This window comes from Vipera ursinii, assembly GCF_947247035.1.
Source record: "Vipera ursinii genome assembly, chromosome: Z".
In the NCBI taxonomy this organism is placed as follows: Eukaryota; Metazoa; Chordata; class Lepidosauria; order Squamata; family Viperidae; genus Vipera; species Vipera ursinii.
Window position 1 is genome coordinate 379260 of NC_139517.1, and position 16448 is coordinate 395707.

The window sequence follows — 16448 nt, forward strand, 5'->3', positions numbered from 1 at the left end:
GGGGAGAAGGATGTTTTCTTCTGTGCCAGCCAGCCAGACTCTCGCCTCGGTCACGGCGATAGCACTGCAACATTTTCTTCCTTGAGCAAACTGAGAATAGGGGAAGAAAACCCGAGAGCTTATGAACTGGGTTCGTGGCGGCTGGGGGTGGGGAGGGGTTGTGGGTGGCCGGATAGAAAAACCGCTGTGTTGCACAGTTCAAATTGCAGGGTGATTATTGATGGGATGGTTTGCAACTATTGAGACTTGTGCCCACCACGGCACCGTGCATCCGAGGAAGTGAGCTGCAGATCACGAAGCCTCCGGCTTTCCCCTGGACTGGTCGGTCTGGATTCCCGCTGCCTTCCGTTGACTGGCGCGGTTCTAACCTGACAAGGGCAGGTAAGTCAGTCTTGCGCTTTCCTCGTCTCCCAGCGGCCTTCCTCTTCTCCGGGCGGCCCTCCGCTGCCCACTGAAGGGGAAGCTCCGGCCCCCGTCGGAGCCAGGGAGCGGCAGGGGAGCATTTGCAAGTAGGGCCCTCGATTCAGGGTTGGAAGCCAGAGCGCCACTGACGGAGGAGAATACCCGTAGCTCGCGGTCGAAGGCCAGAGCGGCAGCTCCCGGCGGCAGGTGGATGAGGCCCGGGGTCAGTCCAGGAGGCGGGAAGAAGCCGAGAGGCCCAGAGCCTGGGCACCTAACCTTCTCGGGAATGTGCCTGGAACCCCGGCAGGCTCTAGAACCCCCCCAGTTCTCTGCCAAGGCAGGGAATCCAGCGGCTGGGCAGAGCTTCTCATGGGAAGCTGAACTCAGCCGGCTGCTCTCGCCGATCACCTTTGGTGTTGTTTCGACAAGTGCAAATCTTTCCACAGTGTTTCCAGTACATTTGGTAAGCCTTAAAAAACAACCTTCCCAACCACTTAATTCCCTCTACACCCCACCCCCCCCCCACCCCCACAATGACCTCCTGAGAACTTAGAGGAACTAAGCTAAGCCCTCCCCAAGACTGCAGGCTGCAGCGAAGAGAAAAACAGACAAACTTTTTTCCTTTCCGCCAGCCGCCCTTCAGGTTTCAGGACAACCCCAAAGGCAGGGCAGGAGCCGCTGGGTCAGGAGCTCTTCACAAGGGAAGCCGGGAGGGTGATCTCAAGGCCCCTCCACGCCTGTAGGCAGCAGTTTGGAAGAAACCCGGCTCGGGAACCGCCAGAGCCCCCCTTTGTGGGACCCCTGCCCCTCGGGCTAACCTTTGGCCCGGAGGCTAGAAGCATCTCTTGCGTCCAGGTCACAAAGCAGGTCCCCCGGAGGGGCGCTGATGTCACAGTGCCCCAGTTACCCGGGGAAACCCAGTCTCTGTGAAGCCATCAAGACGGCCATTATCACATAGCGCTGTGTCCCCCGGGGTGATAGGCTTGGTGGGCAGAGGCGTTCAAAAGCCTTGGCCATGCTGGGCACAGCAGCAGCAAGGGTGGGTCTGAGAGCTCAGCCCCACCGCACCGTCCACGGCTGGGTGGGCAGACATGAGCGACAGGCGCATCGCCCGGAAACTCAGGAGGAGAAGGCCGCCCCGCTTCTCCCTGCTCTCTAGCACTGAAGAGCCGCTTGGAGTGAGCATTTTGACTCCAGGGGGGCCTGGAGGAGGAGGAGGAGGAGGAGAAGTATGAGGAGGGGGGGAGGGAAGGGGGTGGGCAGCAGGAAGATGCTGAAGAAGGGAGAGTCTCTCTCTCTCTCTCTCTCTCTCTCTCTCTCTCTCTCTCTCTCTCTCTCTCTCTCTCTCTCTCTGTCTCTCTCTGTCTCTCTCTCTCTCTCTCTCAGCCTGGCCTGGCCTGGAAAATTTCCACTTCTCCCCTCCTCCTTTGCATAATGCAAATCAGTTTGCAAGCATTACGCACCTTCCTTTAAAGCTGGATAATTCCATAGAAATGGACTTTTATTGCAAATGTCGTTGCCTTTAATGGGAACGAGTCAGTCAGACCTCTGTGACTCACAGTCTTTTGCAAAAACCTTGAAAAGCAGACTCCTGTGGGGTTTGGCAGATTCAACTGACCTTATTTCAAAACGTTTTTACACCCAAGTAAACAGTACAACAGAGCAACTACAAAAAATAAAAGGGTAAACTTGTCCTGAGCGTGCAAAAAAAAAGTCGTGTGAATCGGCCACAGTGAAGTTGAACTGCAGCCCCACCAGGCGGGCCAATGGGGGGGGGCTTTTTCCCTCAGAAATTAAGGCGCTCGCTCTTTCCCTGGTCAGTCCTGCCACCTGCTGCCCATTTTAGGAAGTGCACCCGGAACTTTGCATTCCCCTTCCCTTCGTCTGGCCAAGAAGCCAGGGTCCCCGCCGGCTTACTTGCTGATGGTGGCTTCCACGAAGAAACCTGGGGAATCCGAGGTTCGGGCGAGGTCGGAGATGGGGAGCCTCGCCTCGCAGTTTCAGAAGTATCAGGAATGAGGCGGAGGCTTCTCGTTTCTTCTTTGGCTTTTCGCCAGGGTCTGTCAGGCACCAGTCCACCAAGCAGGGCGCAGGCTGCCGGCAGGAAAGATCTCTGCCTGCCGAGCTGGCTGTCGGGCAGCTGCCCAGGCCGCTTCAGAGGAAGCTGGGGAGACCCAGGATTAAGGTGGCTGACGGACAGCTCCTCTCTTCCGCCTACAGCTGCCTAAGAAGAAGCGGCGCAGTTCATCCACCGAGGCCACGGAGGACAAGATCACCAGAGGAGAATCTGCCTCTCTCCAGCTCTTCCCTCCTGAGCTGGTGGGTGAACCCGGGCAGGAGAAGGGGATGCAGAGCGTTGGCCGGGGGTGCCTCCTGACCGATCCCCACTCCTCTTTCAGTTGTACTACATCATCTCCTTCCTGCCAGTAAGGGACCTGGTGGCTCTCGGCCAGACCTGCCGGTATTTCTACGAAGTCTGCGACAGCGAGGGAGTCTGGAAGCGGATCTGCCGCCGCCTGTCCCCTCGGCTGCGGGATGAGAATTCGGGGGGCAGCCAGCCCTGGAAGAGACTGGCCATCCTCAACTGTCAGTACAGCCTGGTGTGAAGTGGAGGGCGGGGAAGGGGGAGAGGGAGGAGCGAGAGGGCTGCACGCAGGACGGGAAGTGGACGATGGCCGGGATGGCCTCGGATGTGACGGGGGGCCTCTCCCCCAGCCCCACCTGGGAGGGGAAGCTTTGCTGAGTCAGCTCCTCCAGACAGCCCCAATTTCCCTGCCCTCTGGCCTCTCTGTCCCACAGACACCAAGGGCTTGTACTTCCAGATGTTCAGCGGCCGGCGGCATTTCGTCAGCAAGACGGTGGCCCCTCTGCTCTCGCACGGCTACCGGAAGTTCTTGCCCACCAAGGACCACGTCTTCATCCTGGACTACAATGGCACCCTCTTCTTCCTCAAGAATGCCCTGGTCTCCTCCACCATGGGCCACGTCCAGTGGCGCCGGGCCTGCCGCTACATGGTGCTGTGCCGCAGCGCTAAGGACGTAGGTGCCTCTTGAGGCCAAAGGCCGGCCTGCTCCTTCCCAGATGGCAGGGGAGCAGAATCCTTTAGACGTGCCTTGGCCTGCCAGGCGCAGGGGAAGTGCAGTCCTGGTGGGAGGGGACCCAAGCCGGCCTTTTGAAATCGGGAATCCCCAGTGCCTCCCGCCTCCTTCGCGGTTTCTTGGTTTCTCCTGAACCAAGAACAGCGAGGTTGTGGCTAGAAAAGGGGAAAATGTCAGCTTAAGGAGTTGGCTCACTGCAAACCAAGACCCCCCACCCCCCCTTTCTGCTCCAGAACACCTGAGGGCTCTGAAGACGAGAGCGGGCTCCTTCCGTGGCCTCTCCCTTTCCAGAGCTACTTGTGTCTAATGCCAAGAGAGGACGCGGACCCCATTCTCAGGCATGAGACCCCCCCTCTCGCAAGGGGGCGTCCCACGCTGAGGGCTTTCTGTCTAACATCCGGTCATCACTCCCAAGTCTCCCTCCCCTCAGGTCCTTTTCACCGCCAGTCTCCCCACAAAGCCGCCTCCTTTCCCTCCGGCGGCGTTTCTCAACCAGCCTGGCATCGTGCCTTGTTTGCACAGCCTCTCCGTGTCTGGTGCCCTTAAAATGGGAAAGGAGATGGCCTTTGCGCAAAGTTCGGCAACAGATTCACTGCGTGCCACTCAAGCCAGCCTTGCCAGGCTCTTGCTGGCTCCAGCCCCTGGAGACCAGACACGAGGACCTGTTCGGAATAAGGATTCAGAAATGAAGGCAGCTGCTCCCACCTCTGCCCCTCGTCCTCTCCCTGCCACCCTCCGCACGGTCCGAGGAGGAACGGAGAGCAGCGGCTTTTCTGAAGGGCCGACAGGCCCCCTCTGGCAGTCGGCCTCTGGACAGTTCCCGGGGGGGGGGCGGGGGACTTGACTGCCAACTCCTTGATCCCTGCCTGCCTGGAAGACCTATTCCAAAAAGAGCAGGCAGCCCTGGGGGGGGAGAGATAGGGGGTGCCCCCCTGGTTGCAGGCGGCCTCTTTTCCGTTTGGGCCCCCGGGGCTTCGCAGCCTCCTGAGGTGGGTGCCTCTTCCTGTCCTCACCTTGTAGTTCGCCACAGACCCCCGGAACGACACCGTGTACCGCAAGTACCTGTACGTCCTGGCCACCTGGGAGCAGCCGTCCAGCCCCGCCTCGGGGCGCAGCGAGGGCCCTGGGCCGGCCACCAGCCGCCGCCTCTGCGACTGTGTGGAGGTGTACCGGCAATCCAGTGGGCAGCAGGTGTTCAAGATGACCTTCCATTTCGCCCTGAGGTTCAGGCAGATCGTGCTGGTGGGGCAAGAGACCGAGAGGTCCCTGCTGCTCCTGACAGGTGAGGAGGAGGAGCGGGGGCTGGGGGGGGCCAGGCGCTCAAGGGGGGGTCCTCCCCGGAGCACAACGGGGCAGATTCGGCCGCTTTCCCACAAGCGCCAAGTCTGTTTGGTTGCAAAAGGAACTGAGCAACTGGCTCGTCCCCCGACCCCGGCACCTTGGGCTGAGACGAGGGGCCGGCCCAAAGCCGCCCGGGCACGAAGGCCGGCCTCCCCTCCTCGCATGTGAGGGGGCAGCGGAAGGCTTTTCCCGGCCATCACCGGCCAGGGCGGAATTCTTTTCCTGGCAGAGGAAGGAAAAATCTACAGCTTGGTGGTGAACGAGACGCAGCTGGACCAGCCCCGCTCCTACAAGGTGCAGCTGGCACTCCGCAAAGTCTCCAAGTGCCTCCCGCACCTCTCCGTCCGCCACATGCACTCGAACCAGAGCAGCGCCGTCTACCTCACAGGTAACGGCCAGAGAGCGGCCGCCTCGGCAGGCCTTCCGCCGGAGGCCTCACGGGCGGGCCCTGGCAGGGCCTGACCGCTCTGGCCAGTGGGATGTCTGTTCTTTTAATCGGGTTTTCTCAGTTGTCCTGAGCTGCCTGGGATGGTTGTATGAGGACGGTAGCCCTATCCGGGCCTTTTAAAAATAAATTGCAGCATTGACAGGAATCCGGGGGCTGTACAGCATCCGGGTGCAAGGGGCCCCGACCGAGAGGCCCCCCCAGTCATCTTAGGCTGAGGTGGGCGATGAGAAGCAGCTGGCATGGCCTGGGAAGGGGGCGGCTCCTGTGGAGGGGAAAGGAGGGCTGGAAACGGGGGGGGGGCCTGGAAGCAAGCGGTGGAGGCCGAGGAGGGGAAGAGCCAGCCCTCCAAATCAAGGCCTGGCCAGAGCATCGGGCCCAGGCAGAGGGGAAAGAGAAGCCACGGGGCAGACGGGCGGAGTCCGCTTCTCTCTGGCGCTGGGCCTGGGCCAACCGTGGGCCTCTCTCCCCACCCCAGACGAGGGCACCGTCTACTTTGAGGTCCACTCGCCTGGCGTTTACCGCGATCTCTTCGGCACCCTGCATGCCTTCGACCCTCTTGACCAGCAGATGCCCCTGGCCCTCTCCCTCCCAGCCAAGGTAACACGCAGGCGGAAGGCTGCCTCGCCTGGCACCACAGCCGGAGCTTGGCTGGCACACAAAAGGAGCTGCAGTGAAATCGGCAGGAGGCGGGCAGATTCTGGATTGGGGGGGGAGGAAGCGAGGAAAAGGCCCAGGTGTTCTCGTCCTCCCCTCCCTTCCCTTCCCTGCGGGGCCCCTGGGCCCTCCCCTTTCTGGGTCCGGGGGGTGGGGTGGGGGGGTGGTTTCACTGGTTTCTTAGTGAGGCAACAATTCCCAAGGGGAATCAGGACAGTTCAGCCCCAGACCAGCTCTTTTAAGGATGTGACCTGAAAATTAAGCTGGTCACCCACCCCCCACCCCCCCTCCATCCCTACTTGCAGCTCCTGGGGAAAAGAGCTGCACATGCTCAGAGGCATCCTTCTAGCAGTTGAGCCAAGGTGCTCAGCCTGGGCAGCCTCCTGGGACCTTTCTGCCCTTCCCTACTGCCCTCCCCCAAGGCTGCCTTTCCTGCCGTTTGCGCCCCCCCCCAGTCCGACTCAGGCTTCCTCAGCCGGCTGCTTCTCTCCGCAGGTGCTCAGCTGCGCCCTGGGTTACAACCACCTGGGTCTGGTTGATGAATTTGGACGGATTTTCATGCAGGGAAATAACCGCTACGGTCAGCTGGGCACGGGGGACAAGATAGACCGCGGGGAGCCTGCCCAGGTAGACTTTGACCGGCCCCCTCCCGTTTTCCCGGGGGGTCTCGGTCTCATCCCCCAGGCTTCTCTCCCAGGCTGCATCCTTGTGGCTCTTGTTGGGTTTGGGCGTCTCCAGGGTTGTCTGGCCAACAGTCCCCCCCATTCCCCCCCCCGCGGCTGTGCGATGTCAGAGCTTTTCTTGGGTCGTCTTTGCGCCTGGAGTAGGAAGTGCATTTCATCTCTCTGTGTGTGTTGGGGGGGGCACTGCTCCAATGCCGGCTCTCCTCCCCCTCCCCCCCAGGTGCACTACCTGAAGTGGCCCATCGACCTGTGGTGTGGCCTGAACCACACGCTGGTGCTGAGCCAGAGCGGGGACTTCAGCAAGGACCTGATGGGCTGCGGCTGTGGAGCAGGGGGGCGCCTGCCCGGCTGGCCCAAGGGCAACGCCTCCTTTGTCCGGCTGCAGATCAAGGTGAGAGGGGCTGGGAGGCGGGCTCGGCCTCCAGGAGACGCTCCCCGCTTGGCCTCGGCTGGCGGCCTCTTTCCCCGGGCCTTCCTGACCCCCCCTGCGCCCGCACAGGTGCCGCCGTGTGCCCGCCGCATCTGCTCCACCCGGGAGTGCCTCTACATGCTGTCCAGCCACGACATCGAGGAGGTGCCTGCCTACCGGGAGCTGCCGGCCAGCAAGGCCGGCGTGGCCCCCAGCGACTCGGAGGCCCTGGCCGCTCGGACCTGCGAGGAGTACCTTAGCCAGCTGCACAAGTGCCCCACGCTGGAGGGGCGCATGGCCAAAATGAAGGAGGCGGTGGGCAGCATGCCCCTCATGACCTTCCAGAAAGACTTCTTCTGGGAGGCTCTGGACATGATCCAGAGGGCAGCCGAGCTGCGGGAAGCGCCCCCCGTCCAGCCGCGGCTCCCCCTGGCCCCTTTCCTCCCTCCCCAGATACCCTTCCCTTACACGCATGAAGGATCATGATTGACAGATAGAGAAGACTTCGCCCTGAACCATGGGGAATAAATAAACCACAAGCACAGACCAGCACAGCCTCTGCTGAGCCAGGCGGGGGGGGGGAGGGGGAGGACGAGAGTCTGGACCGGGTCTTTAAGGGGGGGCAGAAGGGAAAAGGTGAGTGACCGGATGCTCTTGAGGACCAAAGGTCTAAAGGAAAAATATAAAACGTGTGGCCACTGGTCAAAAGAGCTGGAACTGCCCCCCCGCCACCCTGTGTGTGGACCATGAGGCAGAACCACACCTGGGGGGGGCCTTGGCCTCTGTAAGACACTCCCGGCTTCAGCCTGAGGGAACACAAACCCCAGCAACGCCTCCCCCCCTCCTCCGGGGTCCCTTGGGCCCGTCCGCGGCTGCCCAGTGCCGCCCTGCCCTGGGAAGGCAAAGCTCCCTGTGCCCCTGGAGGGAGGTGGGCACGGTCGGCTAGCCCCCTTCTGAAAAGGTCTCCCCGGTTGGCCGTGCCAAAACTGGAGGCCGCAGAGCCAGGCAGAGGCTGCCCACGATCGGTCCAAGGGTGGCAGTTTCTGTCACGCAGCTGTCCGGGGCTCCCCAGGGCAGGAAGATAATGTGGGTGGGCAACGCCATCAGGAGCCGGGACGGAAGCCCAGCTGGGCTGCATGAAGGCGCTGGAGGGTTCGACCGGAGTCTGCCAGCTTGTGAGGCAGCAAACCTGGGATAGCATTGGGGTTCGGCCTGAGACAGCCCCCCTTTGACACCTGCTCTGCCTCCGGGGGAGGAGCCCTCCCAGGCCCCTTGCAAGGGTAGACCTCTTTGCCCTGGGGGAGAGCCCAGCTCCAGCCCCACAGCTGCTGCCAGTTCCCTACAGGTCAGCTGTGTACAACTGCCCCCCCCCATGCTGCATGAAGGGTGTTGTTGAGCCCCCTCCACGGTAGGGGGCAGCCGGGAGCAGGATGTGGGAAAGGAGCTCTTTTCAGAGCCCCCCCCCTTTGGAAAGAGCCATTGGACAAGCAAAAGGCAGCCTTTCCACTGCGGAGCTATTTTTACTCCTCCCCCCTCTGAAAAAAACTAAGCAACCACACACACACACACGCACACCCACCCACACCCCGGGTTGGTGCACGACAGACAGCAACTGACCTATTTCGGGAGAGCCAAGGCCAGCTGGGAAGTGAGCTGCAGCCAGGGGGAGCAGCAGCCCCGGTGTTGTCTCTCTCTCTTAGGGGTTGGTCTTCGTGTGGTAGTTTTAATTTTGTTTTTCTGTAAACTGCCCAGAGTCGTTGCAGAGTCAGGCAGCCTCAAAATTGGGATATTAAATTAAAATAAAGGCTGCTGCTGCTGCTGCTGCCTAGGAGCCCAGTTCTCTCTGCCCCAAGGTGACCTTCCAGCGCCCGTTTTCAGAAAGCCCCCCTCCCGCCCTGGATTGTTGGGAGCCCTCCGCTCTCCTCCCCCCCTCCCCCCTCTCCCCCTGGCTGGAGGCCTGGCAGGGTGACTTCGGGACAGCTGGGCTCTCCCCAGCCCCACATGCGCCACCAGGGGGCGCTCAGGCCCCGCTCTCCGGGCCTCAGAGGGGAGGGAGGGGAGAAGCGGGCAGCCTCTGGGCCTCCAGGTCTTGGCCCGGGCCTTTGGGGCGGGGGGGGGGCATCTCTTGCCTCTCTAAAGCAGCACTTTGTCAGTCACCTGCCCAGGGCAGAGGGCAGCAGCCCAAGTGCAGCGGTGGGCCAAAGCAGAGGGGGAGGAAGAGGCTCAGGCTGCCTCCCCCCCCCCCGCTCCTGCAGCCTGGCCCCACCGAACCCCCCACCCCGGGACCAAAGCCGAAGAGGAGCCCTTTGGGGAGCTGCTCTTGGGGGTCGGGCTGGGGGAGCCCCCACCTGCCAAAAGAGCAGGCAGCAGAAGCCTGTGGGGCAAAGCCCTGGGCTCCCACCCAGGCCGCTGCAGGAGAAACGGGACCCGGCCTCCACCCCGGCTGATGTGGAAGAGGCTGGCCGGCGGGCAGAGGGGCCGGCCCCTGGGCCAGTTCGATGGCCATCCCTGGGCCAAGATCCCAGAGCTCAGAAACATGTTTGGGAACTGGAGTAGCAAGTTGGGGAGGGGGGAGGGCAGCCAGAACCAACTTTTTCCCACCTGGCTTTTCCAGGCACACAGACACAAGCACACACCGCTGCAACTAAGCAATAGGCATCTATCTCCCTGGTGGGGGCTGCATCCATAATGGCGGGGGGCGGGGGGGGGCTACGAGGGAGGCAAGTTGGTGAACAACAAAGGCTGCCATGTGTGTGTAAAAATACCTTTAAGGCCGCGGTGTGGGTGTGAACAATCTGGAAGGAGAGGCGCCCTTCCCCACCCTGGAGTCCGTGAACTGCCTCCCTGCCCGTTCATCGGTTATGTGGGGCTGCTGCTCCTGGCGCTTCCCTAGAGCCAAGGAGCAGAGGGGGGCTCCTCAGCGGCGGTTCCTCCTCGCCCGGGCGGCACAGGGGCGCTTGCTGAGGTTGGTGAGAATCTGCTGCTGCTGCGGCCGGAAGGGCACCACGAAGCTGGTGGGGGGTAGCTGCCCGGTTCCGTCGGCCTCTGCCTGGCCCATGAAGACGTAGTTGCCGCCTGCGGAGGAAAGAGGGATGAGCTGGAGGCAGAGAAGGCGGCGGCCTGGCTCCCGGGCCAAATTTCCTGCTGGCGAGGAGAGAGCAGGGGAAGGCAGCCGGGATTTCGGGCACTTCTGCCACACGTGAATGTTGTGTGGTTGTGCGGAGTGTGAAGGGGCCGCTTGTGAGCAGAAGGCTCTCAGGAAGTGGCCTTCTCACCTTTCTTGAGAATGGGGCACTGTCTGCAGGGCACATCCAGGCGCAGGGTGGCTTCGCTTCCTTCCGGAGGGAGGCTCAAGAGCCCCAACTTGTAGGCCTGGCTGAGCGCGATGGTGGCCGTCAGCTGGTTCCCCTCTCTTCGCAGGAGTGCTTTGACGGTGCCGGTGATCACTGCCAGGGGGACGTTCAGGAGAGGGTGAGAGGCTGGCAGTGAAGGTGGCCCCCGCCTGGGGACAGGAGGGGCCACGCAGCAGAGATCGGGGACTTTGGGGTTCCCCTCCGATTCTGGGATGACTTGGCTCCCACCATTGGGGGCTACTGTGCAGCGGCTCCTGGTACCGGCAAGGTTGGGAGATGGAAGGCAGGCAGGTCTCCCTGCACTGCGAAGGCGACCGTAGGGCACTCACCAAAATCACTGGTGCAGAAGTTGCTCTGCAGAGTCCCCGTCCGCTTGCAGCGTTGTGGGCAGGTGACCTGGCCTGGAGGGAGACGGGAGAGGAGCAGACAGAAAAGGCCAGTGACCCTCTTTGGCTCTGCACGGCTTCACCGTTTAGAAGGCTGGCACTCTGCACATGTTCCGGCTCTTCTCGAATTCCCTGGTCCAGACCGGCTTCAGCACCTGCGCCTCCCACGTGCCCCTCCTGGGCTCAGAATGCGGGCCAGGCTGGGAGCAAAACAGCCCCCTGCTCTCCAGGGCTCTTACCTGCGGCGGGAGATGTGGGACCCGCAGCGTCAGGAGGGGCCTGGGCTGTTGGTTTGGGGCGCGGAGCTGGCTTAGGCGGGCCTGCAGGCTTGCTGGCAGGTTTGGGCTTCGCGGGGGCCGGCTTCCTGCTGGCCTGTGTGGGCTTGGAGCCTGGGAATATGGGGATCACAGGCTGGGCCCTGGTGGTGTCCACCAGTTCATCGCGACTCTTCATCACGTACGAAGCAGAAAACCCATCGGCCGTGACGCTGAGATCCGAGACGAACTGGACCAGGAGCTCAGGGCCATCCGAGCGGATCAGGCTGCAGGAGAGATTGGGAGGAAGGCAGGGAGGAAGCACCCACCTGCCCTGCCAGTCTGAACTGGGCTCCGTGCGTGGGGTCCTTTTGGCGAGGGCATCCCGGGGGCCAAAAAGGACCCATTTATGAGAAGGCCCCTTAAGCTGGCGAAAAAGGGGGGATCTCCAGCTCCGACGAGCAGGACGACAGAGTCGCCACGTTTTCCTGACACACGTGTGAGTACAACACGGAATTTGTTGGCTGAAATTCCAGAAATGTTTCAGGCCAGAGGCATCACTTTTAACCCTGGAAGCCTGGGCAGGGCCTACCTGGGGGACTTGTCTCCGCAGAATTTGCCAACGCGGCGCGAGTCGTCTTGCTCCCTGCCGTTGAAGACGGCCACATAGTCGTATCGGCAGTAGGTGTCAAACTCCACATCAAACTTCCCGAAAGTCAGGACGATCACCTGGGCCGGAGATCTGAGGGGTCATCCTCACGCTCCTTGGCTTTAGCCCTCAGCCTTAGGGATGGGGGCGGAGGGCTGGCAGCTCTCTGCCTGCGGCGGAGGGAAGGGCCAGGGAGCCTCCTGCCACTTTACCTGGTCCTGGGGGGCAACGATGTGCCAGGAGCAGCTGATGCCAGGCGGGTAGTCGCTGTCGGGCCAGTTGGGGGTTTTGAGAGAGCCTTGTGCTTTCTCAAACTTCCCCCCACAGAACTGGTTTTCTGCAAGACAGGAAAGGGGGGCTAGTGAGAAGGAGGAGCCCCCAGGCCTGTGGCAGGGTCTTCTCCAGCAAGCGATGCTGTTGGGGGGGTGTGCGGTGGGGCAGCAAGGGACTGGCAGTTCTCCTTTTTATTTATTTATTTAGAAGATTTATATGTCTGCCCTCTCACAGTGACTCCGAGATTCCTCATGTTTAATGCAGCTGGTGGAGCAAGAACCCGACTTCCAGGTTTGCAGAGCCTTGGAAAGGGGCCACAAGAAACCCCCCCTTTGTTCTGGGGTCGGCAGCACCTACACTGAATATTTGGGGGTGAATTTAGCACCACAGATGCTGCATCGTCAGGCCAGGCAGAATCACCTTTTGGGGGGCTCCAGAGGGAGGGCAAACCATTCAAGTGCCTGACCCAACTGAGGGAAGACGTTCTCACGTTCTATAAAACTATGCCAGGCACGTGTATAACCACACGCGTGCATAAGTGTGCCAAGGGACAGGGATCCAGGGCTCGTAAGATTCAGAGACATTGAGGCATTCCAGCGGACGCATCTCCACATGCAAACCGCCAAGAGTGTCTCTCTCTGCCTGGAACGGGGGTGTCCAGCATTTGCAACTTTGACTTTATGTATTTGTCCCCTCCCAAATTCTGGGAGTTCAAGTCCGCAGGTTGCCAGGGTGGGACACTCCTGTTCTAGAGCCAGCGAGGTCAAACTGATTTTGCCTGCATTCCTGCGTGGGTGCCAATCCACACCAGAGGGAGTGATCTGGGCACTCGACCCAACCCTCCGGGACAGCCCACTTTTGGGGGGGAGGGACCCAGGCCACAGACCATGACGCCAGAGGGGGGGCGCTCGCAAGAATGCTGGCTCAAGTCTCAGGAGGGCCTCTGGGTGGGCGGCCAGCTGGAAGGGGGGAGGGAGGGAGGGAGGGGGGGCGTGCTGCGCAGAGAGGGGCCGCTGAGGGGAGCAGAAGAGCAAAACACTCATTTTGGTGACCACAGGATTCTCGCTAATGACCAGTTAGGGCTGGAAGGGGAAGTGGGGAAGCTGTTTAGCCTTGTCCAGCTGGGTGTGGGAGGCAAAGAATGCTTGGAAGGAGGACTGGGGGGGGGGGCGGGGGGGTTAATCAGCTGGGCTGCTGCTTTTTTCCTTACAGCCCAGCCGGACGTCCCATTCCTGATACACTCTGGCAGAGTGGAGCAGCAGCACTCAGTGCCCCCCCCCCATGCCCCCCCAAAGCCAAGCCGAGTGCTGGTTTCTCTTCAGAGGGTTTAGAGGCGGCAGGAGGGGGCGGGGATTCCCGTACGCACCATCCCAACAGGGCAAGGCTCTCCAAAAGCCCAGGAGCCTCTGTGGTTGGCGGCCCACTCCTGACGTCCCTTTGGGCACCCCGGAAAAAGGTCCTGGCAGCGGCAGCGGGGGAGGAGGAGAAGGCAGGAGCATCCTTGCTGGGAGATGCCCCTCCCTTGGCACGGCCGGAGAGGTGCCCAGAGAGGTGCCCCCGACTGGGCTGGAAGGCCAGCTCCGCTCTTGCTCCACCCGACCCCCCCCCCCCCGTCTCCTTCCCAGCCTGTCTGGGAAACATCTGGGCAGCCAACTGGCCTCCCCTGACTCGGCCACAGGCATTCCTAGGGCCGGCTGCATCTGCTTGCCTGCAGAAGCCCAGTTGCCCCCCTCCCCGCCTGGCCTTCCTTGGCTTGGCGGGACCGTCGGGGCTGGTGGGTGGTGGGTGTTCGCCCCAGCACGGCCTGGGGCTCAGCGGAGGCAGGGTTCCGGGTGGGAGGCAGTGGGGCGGCCCCCCAGCAGGGAGAGCGGCCCTTACCGTCCACGTGGGGGAGGCCCCCGCTGAACCAGACCAGGAAGCCCCGGCCGCCGGTCCCTTCGTCGGAGACCATCTGCAGCAGCATCCGGTTGCCGGTGGCCAGGATGGCGCCCGGGCGGAAGGTCCCGCAGAAGCGGCCCAGGCGCTGCGACTCCAGGGCCGCGTGCCCGTTGAAGACCTCCAGGCGGTCGTAGCGGCACTTGGGGTCCGGCTCCAGGTCAAAGACGCGGAAAGAGAGCATCACCACCTGCCCCTCGGGCACCTGCAGGGCAGAGGCTGTCAGACTGGCTCTCCTCGGCAGACGCCGGGGGCGGGGGCGGGGGGTGTGTGTGCCTTACCGTGATGGTCCAGCTGCAGGTCTTGCCCGGCGGGTAGGGCTCCGGGAAGCTCTCGCTGGCCAGGTAGCCGTTGCTGGCGTTGTAGTCGCCGCCGCAGAGGAAGACGGGCCTGCCGGCGAGAGGGCGGAGGTTGAGGGGACCCCCGGCGCCCCCCTCCCGCTCTGGGCGAGCCCGGCCTGAGCTCCCGGCCGGCAGCGGAGACCCTTCCACGCCGCCCCGTCGGGCCACGCCGCAACGCCGCTTGGCTCGCCCGCCGAAAGCCTCCCGGGGCGGCCTTCCAGGGAAGCCGGAGGGACGGGTGAGCGGGGCGCGGCGGGAGCGGGGGGCGCGCGGGGGCCTACCTGGTCTGGTTGGCGGCGGGGGCGGCCGTGGGGCTCTGGGCGCGGCTGAGCCGCAGCAGGGCGAGGAGCAGCAGCGCCGGGAGGACGGGCGGCATCGCGGCGGAGGAGTCCGGGCGCTTGGAGGAGCAGCTGCGGGGCCGGGGCGGGAGCGCTTCTGGCGGCCCGAGGGAGGGACCGCGGGACGTGGCTGCGAGGGGCCGGGCGGGGGCGGGCGGCCGGGCGGAGCAGCAGCTCCGACCCCGAAAGGCCCCGCAGGCGGAGGGGGATGAGGCTGGCGGCCCTGCCGAGCATGTGCAGAGCGCCCTCGGCGCTGGCCTGGCGGTCCGAAGGCCGTCCAGCAAGCAGCCCGGCCGCCCCAAGCGCCGCGGGGCAGCCCTCTCCGCCCGGGGGCCCTGGCCTCCCACGGCCTTCAGCCCCCCCCCCGTTTAGCCGAGTCCTGCGAAAAACACGCCTCCCCCCAAGCTCACCTGGCGCTGAGCCGAGCGGGACCCCCCCCCGTCGGAACGTGACGTGGCGAGCAGCTCCTGCCGAGCGGGCGGCGCGGGAGGCGAGATGAGGGGCTGGCGGGGCAGGGGGGGCCGCCAATCGAAAGGCGCCGGGAAGAGGCCAGCCCGCTGGAGTCGCGGGGGGGGGGGTTCAGCCGCCCGTCCCGGGGCTGAAGCGCAGCCCACCTTGTCTTCCCTCCCGTTCCCCAGGCTGGACTAGTCGGCCCCCCGCCCTCTGAGCACGTCCCGAGTGCAGCAGGCGCGCGGCTGCCGGACCGGCTGGCAAAGCGACCCCTGCCCGGCCCCGCAGCAGCCCCCGCGGCAGAGACGCCCTCCCGCCTCCTTGCCCGGAGGAGGGCAAATTTGGGAAAGAACTTCTGGAACAGAGACGGAGCGAGCCGTTTTCTTCAGGATGGACCCCAGCGGGGAGGCTGAAGGGCTCGGGGGAAAGGATGCCCCGGAGGGCGGGTGCTGCAGCCCGGGCGGCTTCCCGCGTCCTGCCAGGGGACCCCGTTTCATAGACAGGACGAGAAAGCCCCCCCTCCCGTCGAGTCTGGGCTGGGGGTGGAGTGAGGGCAGCTGGTTCCAGACAATCCAGGCGCTGCAACGGGGTGTGTGTATGTGTGTGTCTAGAAGCGGAGGGTGGGGTGGGGCGCCACCTTGGCAACTTTAAGACCTGTGGATTTCAACTCCCAGAATTCCCCAGCATGGCTGGCTCAGGAATTCTGGGAGTTGAAGTCCACAGGTTTTAAAGTTGCCAAGGTGGAACATCCCTGATCTAGAGGGATAATTGGCCCCTTGGCAGGTGCCAGCGAGGGGGGTGGGGGCAGTGGCAGAACCCCTGCAGGCTGAAGCAACAGCAGCTTCCATGGGCTTCAAGGAGCTGCCCCCAAAAGACACAGCGGGGGGGCCAAGATGACTCCCCCCCCCCCCCCCGATTATGCACCCAGTCTCTGGGGGAGCGTAATCCCACCCAAGCAGACACCCGAAAAAGGAAACTCATCTCTGCTCAGGTTGAGCCGCAGCCTGTCCCTCCCCGTCTGGATCCAGATGTCACCAGTGCACGGATGACCCCTAATCCTGAGTGGCAGGTGACTCCCCCCCCCGTTTCATGAAGATGTTACCGAAGAGTGAGGCGTTGGGGGTCCCTTGACCCTCACTGTGCAAGGAGAACGACCACACGGCCTTGCCTTCTACCCCATCTGGAAACCAGTCCAAGGTGGCACAAGCGCTGTGGAGATCCAGGCTCCCCCAACAGGCCCAGGAAATGGACCGTCTCCTTTTGGACCCCCTTGAACTGCAAGCAGACCCTCCCCTGGAAAACTTGTGGGGTTTCCTGCAGAGGAGATGAAGGGGGGGGAATGTCCCCTCCCTCCAAGTCGCAGCACTGGCCACCCCTGATCCATTGCCCGTCATCTGCCCAGGGCGCTCCACGGCCCTGAGCATCCCCTTCCCC

At 63.2% G+C, this 16448-nt stretch overlaps 2 protein-coding genes across 2 annotated transcripts; one reads left to right on the forward strand and one right to left on the reverse strand.

The window, feature by feature from the left end:
* Positions 1–1493: 1493 nt before the first annotated feature.
* Positions 1494–7521, forward strand: FBXO24 (F-box protein 24; the record flags this gene model as incomplete). Its single annotated transcript, XM_083378740.1, has 11 exons — positions 1494–1580; positions 2224–2361; positions 2623–2721; positions 2802–2988; positions 3202–3440; positions 4521–4782; positions 5071–5229; positions 5765–5886; positions 6439–6570; positions 6847–7017; positions 7126–7521. The coding sequence occupies 11 exons, from the start codon at positions 1494–1496 to the stop codon at positions 7519–7521; spliced, it is 1992 nt and encodes a 663-aa protein (XP_083234866.1).
* A 2271-nt stretch (positions 7522–9792) lies between these two features.
* Positions 9793–14728, reverse strand: PCOLCE (procollagen C-endopeptidase enhancer). The gene is made up of 9 exons (XM_083376409.1): positions 14508–14728; positions 14167–14275; positions 13829–14090; positions 11890–12014; positions 11621–11757; positions 11014–11315; positions 10718–10789; positions 10311–10481; positions 9793–10110 (listed from the first exon to the last, which is right to left on the reverse strand). The coding sequence occupies exons 1-9, from the start codon at positions 14600–14602 to the stop codon at positions 9953–9955; spliced, it is 1431 nt and encodes a 476-aa protein (XP_083232535.1). The 5' UTR covers positions 14603–14728; the 3' UTR covers positions 9793–9952.
* Between the last annotated feature and the right edge of the window lie 1720 nt (positions 14729–16448).

Coding starts and splice junctions, on each gene's coding strand:
- PCOLCE (XM_083376409.1), bottom strand. CDS start 14,602: ATGCCGCCCGTCCTCCCGGCGCTGCTGCTCCTCGCCCTGCTGCGGCTC. Junction 14,276..14,507: donor CCCGCCGCCAACCAGACCAG/GTAGGCCCCCGC, acceptor TCTCGCCGGCAG/GCCCGTCTTCCTCTGCGGCG. Junction 10,790..11,013: donor TCCCACATCTCCCGCCGCAG/GTAAGAGCCCTG, acceptor GTCTCCCTCCAG/GCCAGGTCACCTGCCCACAA.